The sequence below is a fragment of the Hylaeus volcanicus genome, chromosome 4 (assembly GCF_026283585.1).
Source record: "Hylaeus volcanicus isolate JK05 chromosome 4, UHH_iyHylVolc1.0_haploid, whole genome shotgun sequence".
NCBI lineage: Eukaryota > Metazoa > Arthropoda > Insecta > Hymenoptera > Colletidae > Hylaeus > Hylaeus volcanicus.
Window position 1 is genome coordinate 388,607 of NC_071979.1, and position 7,738 is coordinate 396,344.

The window sequence follows — 7,738 nt, forward strand, 5'->3', positions numbered from 1 at the left end:
GAAATCATTGTACTACTTGTAACCTGAGTTATTTTATTGAAGCCTAAGAACAATATCAGCAGGTCTCGTATACACCTTAGTCTTTTTAGAATGAATTTTAATAGGAAAAATCTTGATGTTTGTTCACTACAATTCAGAAACATTCTCAATCTTTAACCCTTTCGATGCTTATGCTTTCGACAATGTGTATAAAGGCAGTGCCAACGTCTAAATAGCATAGTGAGCGAATTGTATTTCAGTGTAAAATTGAAAAGATTGCTATAGCTGTTGTGTCATTAACGGTTCGAAACAAACTCGGATTCCCCCTCTATGATGTTTTCGCGCCATCACACGAATCCAATTGGTGGTTACGATACTATCTCTCGGCGGTCCACCTTCTGTCCCATTAGTATAAATACCGAACATCCCTATTCATTCTATTAGCTGAATTGATAATTGCCTTGTGTAAGAAAAATAAACTTCAAGTCGTTTGCTGTTGGTGGGTATGGAGGTTCATTATTAAAGCATGGGCGACATTTGTCTGGATGCCGTAAAGGTAACGAGTGAAAAAAGTTATTATGTAGAATTTAGGCCTGCCGTTCCTACCGCAGTCTCTTCGTATCGGTTTCAAGAGGCACTGTCTAACCCGTAGCATTTCAAGTGCGATCGAGAGTCGAGACCCCCTACTGTGCTTCCTGGTGTGACGTGGGACACAGATTCCTGCGTCACAGCTTAAATAATTTTTAAATATTATTATTATATATATTTTACTTGCCTATCGGCAAGGTCAGGTCTTTGTCACAGCAGTCCCGTACGGGCCCTGGCTCGTATGTGAATTTCTCTTTCGTATTTAATAGGGTGGACGATTAGGATGCGAGCGGATTCAACGGTGAATTAAATTAAATATTGAAAGCTATTTTACTATTGAAATATCATTGTCTGATGTGTATTTTAATAACCAATGATTAGACCTTTAAATTTACATATTTATAATAGATGACACTCTTTCTTTCTTTCAGTTAACTCATATAAAATTGAACATAAACTGTATAGAAGAATACAATGAAAATATATATATTTATTCGTTTCTGGGATATCAACTAGGGTTACCCCGGAATGAATTATATCATTTATTAATATCCCAGATTTGAACAACAGTGATTTCATATGATAAAGAAATACAATAAAAATTGTCGGAATAATATTATATGAAAGATCAATGGAAATACCACCCGAGAACATCAATTAGGGATTCCCCGGAAATGAAATATCATTTATTGATATTCCGAGTGGTCACAACAAAATAAATTCATAATCATTTATACAAAAATATTGATTGGAAGAAAATCAACTCACCACTAAATATCTTTACAATACAAATCGAGAAAAACGCTGGTCTCGATGTTCTGAGTTGTTCTGGTCGCCCTGTGGTTGAAGTAAAAACACACGCACACGTTTTACGGTTATAATTAACGCTAAATTATATTTACAAAAAAAAAGATTTAATATCAAAGTATTTAAATAAATTAAATTAATAAAAGAAATTGAATAAAACGAGTTGTTTTACGAGGAACTAGAGTCTTTGCCTACCACTTACTTCGTATAATACTACTAAGTTCACGGTAATACAACTATGCTCAATTTAGCTCGCTCGGACTAATATCGCGCTTCGTGCGACTGTACGATGAGAAGTGAGAAGGCTCGTGCCTTGCTCGACCACGTAAACTCGGTGGAACGTTCTAGAAGCTTTGGAGACAAAGGATCTTAGAACCACGTGATCGTCGCCAGTTTATAGAAAAAGTCTTCGAGATTTCGCGACTCGGTACACGCAAGAATTTGGTGTTTACGAGTTGTACCGCGTCTCGCGCCTCGCGCCCACCAAACCGCTCGATTCGTCCTAGCGACAACGTGCACGCGGACGAACCACGCTGCTATTCGAGCTACGGCTTCAGTATTCGGAGCGTACATGAAGAAGAAATAGCAAAATAAAGGTTTAACCTAAATGCGCGATATTTACATGTCCTTCTTCCAATGATATCTGTAACCATGATATTTGGACGCAATGGTAATGTTCGCTTATCTTTCCAATAATTATACATGTATACGCCACTGTTACATTACATGATTTAACGCCTTTCATTCGTAACAAGCAACGCATTTAACATATTTACAATACTAAGCCTATTAAAATATTAACAAATTGAACATATTTACAAAACTTTATACAAGGTGCGGCGCTGCCAGCAGGGTGAAAATGGTGTGACGACGTTGATTTCAAGGAAGGAATGTGTAACTGTTCAAAAATGAATTTAATAAACTACCGTCAAAGGCTAGGTTTGTGTTCGATTAGAACGAATTCGGGATGGTAAACCATCTCGAACACATTCCTGCCGACGAAATCAAGAAAAATAAAAATGAAAATATCGGCACGTAACACTGGTCTCGCAGATATTCTTGTACCGAGAATCAGTAAACTTTTACGCGTAATATCTTAAAAACTATTTGTAAAAGGGTGTTTACATTAAGCTTGCTGAATTCGTCTTGAAATGTTCTATCTATTGATCAAACAAAAAGTATATAATCCCATTTGAAAAACCAAACGTAACTTTCATATCTCTGTAAACAATAATGATAAAAAAAAATTGTTATGGCCAATAAATCAGCCCTCTCTTGCCATTCAATTTCATATAAGAAACTTTTTTCGTATCTTTAATAGGTTACGAAATAATCGGCTGTCCAGGATTTCGTGGGACATACTGTATATTAAGATTATTTGAATCAGTCTCAAAAATAGTATAAAAATGCCTCGATTGCCAACAAAATCGGCGAATGAGATTTATGATGCTCTGAAAGAGCTTTGGTTTATTGATGATGAGGGTAAAATGTTGGCATGGAATAACGACGCCTGAGAAAAAACGGTTGACGCATTAAACGGTACAATGAAAAAGAAATACATTTATATTTATTTGAAGCAAAATAGGAATAATGTTTTTCATCGCATTCACAATATTGAAGCATTGGAAGAATTTGCTAAAGACGAAAGTTTCAACACAACCGTGTCGAACAATTCGCATAACGATGTCAATTGGTCGATGAGTGAAACGAACTGCGCACTACCGACTCTGCGTAAATCGCTAACATTGTCAAAAAGCAAATGGGACACACTAAAAATAAATATCTCAAAATACAAAGGTCGTGAATATGGAACACTCGCTCCTGGTTGGTCGGACGTGATATACGACATTTTATGGGATCATTTGAAATTGCCCTGTCCCTTCTCGTTTAAGAATGCAAAAATAAATCGAAATCTTGGCGAGATATTCCTGTCCATTAAAGGTAGTTGCTCGGAATGCGATTCAAAAATTAATATATATTCTCAAAGTGAACCAACCGAATCGAATAGCCCGATATTACATATTTCCACTTTCATTTCTCGGGTGGTAGTACACGAAAAAAAGCGGCAAGTTCGTGGTAATAGACGAATGCGCATTGGGAAAGAATTGCAAGGTACATCTACCTACGCTTGGCGACGAAATGAAGCTAATAAATTAATGGATTTTGGAGATGTTGTACCGGCTAATGTACCATCAGAAGATGTTGCGCGTAAAATAAAACAGGAAGTCCAAGATAAAGAGTTGGGGTTGTTTAAAATTAAAGCGGCTCTTACTTCAGTGTTGGACATGAAGTATGGTCAAGAATTTAATGGCTGTATTTATGAAATTGGGCTTGACCATTTCTATGTATTGAACTCTCACACAGCTTTTTTTTATATAAAAAATTTCAAAATGAAGACAACAATTGTAGTATTAGTATTGATGCAACTGTGGACTCGTTAAACAAATTCCAAAACCCGACGGTTCGAAACAAGTCGTTTATCTGTACCAGGCTGTTTGTGGTTGTCGCCACAAGATTTTGCCTTTATTTCAGCTCATTTCCGAAAAGCACGATACCAATACATTAACGTATTGGATGAGAGAGTGGTTGCGTTCCGGAGGATCGATTCCAAAACAAGTAATCATAGTTTACTCATCAGCACTTTTAAATGCAACTTGTTTAGCGTTTAATAACAAGCATATTAAGACATACATCGAGGACTGTATCGTATTCGATAATAGCTCATCCATGCGTGTTCAACGTCCTCGATGTCTTATTCGAATTGACATTGCACATCTAATAAAATTAGTTGCTCGTTGGAAGTGTTTCAAACACGAATCTCCTAAAAAAAGACTTTTATCTGCGCTGCGTTGGCTTGTTAAGTACGTGCACAAAGATTGACGAGTTCATTGAAATATGCAGATATGTTTTATCAGTAGCATTGTCGACTTATAAAAAGATTGAGGATAAAGAAAATCATTGTTTCGCTGCCTATAATAAAATTATAAATCGTTTGAAATCTCATCTTTCTAACGATATACTAAACAATCCGGAAAACAGTGATACCAATGTGCTGGAACATTGCGATGATTTTGACGAGATATCTTTATCGAGCAATGCACTTGATATAATTATGAGAAAAATCGAAACAGGTAGCATTGATAACTTAAACCAAAGACGATTAAATCCATATTATTGTCCGAAATTTGGTTCATCTTTTTTAAAATTATCCAAACAGTTTGTTTAATGGACAGCTGTAATGACAGTGATACCGAATGAGCAACAAAACTCCACTCTTGTAGAGTTGAGAGATATACATGTTGCTAGTTCAGCTCGAAGTGAAGAATACTTTCGGGAACTTAAACATCAAGTTTTTAGAAAGGGTAAGGCTATCAGAGTAGACAAATATCTTGTTATTCATCTAAGATCTTTGATGGGAACTACAAAACTATTAAATGAACCAAAGAAAGAAATTAAAACACAAAATCTTCCGTTGATGAACTCACGTGAAGAAATATCCTACACCGATACAAAAGAAAATGTGAAAATTTTGTTGACAAGTCGATCGAGTCAATAATAAATGATACCGGTGACGAATCTGACATTCATAAATCGGAGGACTTGTTAAATGATTTAAAAAATGTTTTATCCAAATCAGAAAATATCATTGACAGTGTTCCCTTTGAAACATCATTTCTTAACGAAATCGAAAATTGGAAAGGTCTTATTAAGAAGACAAATCTAATTAAATCAAAAGTAGCAATTAAAGCGAACAAACGAGGTAAATATGTCACAGTATGTCCTGATATCGAAATTATTCACAAACGGCCAAGATTTATCACAACGGTACCGATGCTTGTAAATGGAAATGGTTTAAAACCAATAAATATCGGTACACAGGTCGTTATCGTACGTAACACATGTGCGTTCGATTCCACTATTCAAAGCATTTTACCTGCTTATCACGATTTTGAGACATATTCCCAATACATTGCAAACAGTAACATCAACATATCTACATTTATTCAGACACTGTCAACGATGGGTGTGTCGGCAAAATTATATAAAGAACGAGGATGTATCTTAAGTACCACGAAAGGAATAAAAGATGGAATAATGGATCGTTCGATTAACATTTCATATCTGCAAGAAAAATTTATACTTCATGATGTGCCGTCTCTTGAAACAACCGTTCGATGCACTGACTGTCTATTAGAGAAGACAAACATTACACCGGTATTACATCTGAACCCAATCTTTATATATAAATGCGGCCTAGCAGGTTTACAAAAAGCCGTAAATGAAGCTTGTAAACGGAGCACACGATCGCACTCTCGGTCCCTCTGGTCTCTTGTCTGGCTAGATCGTGTGCTTTCTCGTTCCCTCGTATGCCGGCGTGCCCCGGCACCCAGATGAGATTCACCCTGTTGTCCCTGACAAGCTGGGGCAACAGATCTACACAGCTTTTTGTTGTCGCTGAGGTCACACCTACTTTAGTTAGCGCCCTCAGCGCAACCATACTGTCGCTGCATATATGAATGTGCTTGCGTCTGTATCCCTTTTCCAGGATCGCTCTGGCGCAGGCCCAGATCGCAAACATTTCTGCTTGGACTACGGATGTAGACGGGCCAAGGTGGAATGATAGCTCCATCCTGGGCCCTCCGCACCATACCCCCGCACCTGCTCCTGTCACCGATTTGGCCCCGTCTGTGAACCAGACTAGCCCTCCCGGGGACAGTCCTTCCTCTTCGCGTTCCGCCCATGTTTGTCTGCTGGGGTATCGGACTGTAAACTGGTGCTGGAATACGTGGGCCGTCGGGCAGCGATCAGCCCCGAGGCTGAGTACCTCGTGGAGGTCCTCAGGCTGTTGAAGGATGCTCGCATGACCCTGCCTGGCCCTAATCCATTTTCCACTCACGTGCAGGCTGCAAGCTGTATTTCTTGCCTCTGCCATCGCCGTAACATGCGGTGGTGGCAGATTTAGCAGGGCGCACATTGCCACTGTTGGGGTGGTCCTGAACGCACCTGTGATACCCAACAGCGACAACTTGAACACCCTGTCCAATGTCTTCCTGTTCGTGCCTCGACTCAGCGGGGGCCACCAAACAATGGAAACGTAGCAAAGTTGGGGGACTAATATGGCGTTATGTAGCCATTTTACCATTTCTGGTTTCAGTCTCCAGGTTTGTCCAAACATCCTCCTACAGGCCCAGAAGGTAGCCGTTGCCTTTTGTGCCTGTCTGGTGATGTGGTTTTTCCACGTGAGTCTACTGTTCAGGGTAACTCCGAGATATCGGACCTCCCTGGAGAGTTTGAGTTCTACGCCGTATACTGTGGGAGGCCTCAGTGTGAGGTTCCTTTTTCTTGTGAACAGCACCAGCACAGTCTTAGTGGGGTTAACCCTTAAATTCTGAGCAAGGCACCGCCTTTCTACCTTGTCCAGAGCAGTCTGCATTTTACTAGCGATCCTGCCCGGGTGATTTCCGACAACAGCTATGCAGATGTCGTCCGCAAAATCTACCACTTTCACGCCCAGCTCTTCGAGTTGTACGAGGAGCCCGTCGACCACTAGCAGCCACAGCAGGGGGGGAAATTACGCCCCCCTGCGGGTAGCCCCTGCCGACTAGGGCCTTGATCTCAATCCCGTTGAGACTGGTCGTGATGGTCCTGGTGCTCAGCATGCGGCGAAGACAGTCGACGATGGTGTCGTTCACTTGGAAACGTCTAGCCGCTGAGCAGATTACATCGAAGGAGGTATTGTCGAAGGCTCCTTCAATGTCGAGAAAGGCGCACAGGGTGGACTCTTTCTTGCCGAGCGACCCCTCGATGGTCCTGACTAGGTCGTGAAGGGACGTTTCGGTATATCTGCTCGTCCGATACGCCATGCTGGTGGGTACGCAACGGGTTAAACGTCAGCAGTCCATCCCTGATATACCTGTCAACCAGTCGCTCCAGCGTCTTCAGCATGAAGGATGTCAGGCTGATAGGTTTAAATGCCTTGGCGGTGTCTTAGCTGGTCTTCCTCGGTTTCGGTATGAATACCACTCTGACTTCCCTCCAGGTTTTAGGCACGTATTTCAGTGGAATACAGGATCTGTAGATCCTTAGCAGGTACCCGACTAGCTCCTCTCCGCCCTCCTGCAAGAGGGCAGGGAAGTGCCATCAGTCCCTGGACTTTTGAATCTGTCGAACAATTCCAGGGTCCACTTGATTCTGTTAACTGTGACGATTTGCCTCGCCGTGCCCCAGTCCCTCGTCCCCTGGTCTGTGGGCCCGCTCCATCTTGGCGATGGGTATCCTGGTATCAACTGCCGTACCGTCTGGGAATAGCAATCCTCCCAGCGCGGTGCTGAGTCCTTGGAGGAAGACCCTTCGGAGCCTGGCA

At 41.0% G+C, this 7,738-nt stretch overlaps 1 protein-coding gene across 1 annotated transcript; it reads right to left on the reverse strand.

Moving 5' to 3' along the window:
• Positions 1-5,611: 5,611 nt before the first annotated feature.
• Positions 5,612-7,238, reverse strand: LOC128875063 (uncharacterized). The gene is made up of 2 exons (XM_054120384.1): positions 6,974-7,238; positions 5,612-6,921 (listed from the first exon to the last, which is right to left on the reverse strand). The coding sequence occupies exons 1-2, from the start codon at positions 7,236-7,238 to the stop codon at positions 5,612-5,614; spliced, it is 1,575 nt and encodes a 524-aa protein (XP_053976359.1).
• Positions 7,239-7,738: the final 500 nt, after the last annotated feature.

Coding starts and splice junctions, on each gene's coding strand:
- LOC128875063 (XM_054120384.1), bottom strand. CDS start 7,238: ATGGCGTATCGGACGAGCAGATATACCGAAACGTCCCTTCACGACCTA. Junction 6,922..6,973: donor TGAGATCAAGGCCCTAGTCG/GCAGGGGCTACC, acceptor TGTGGCTGCTAG/TGGTCGACGGGCTCCTCGTA.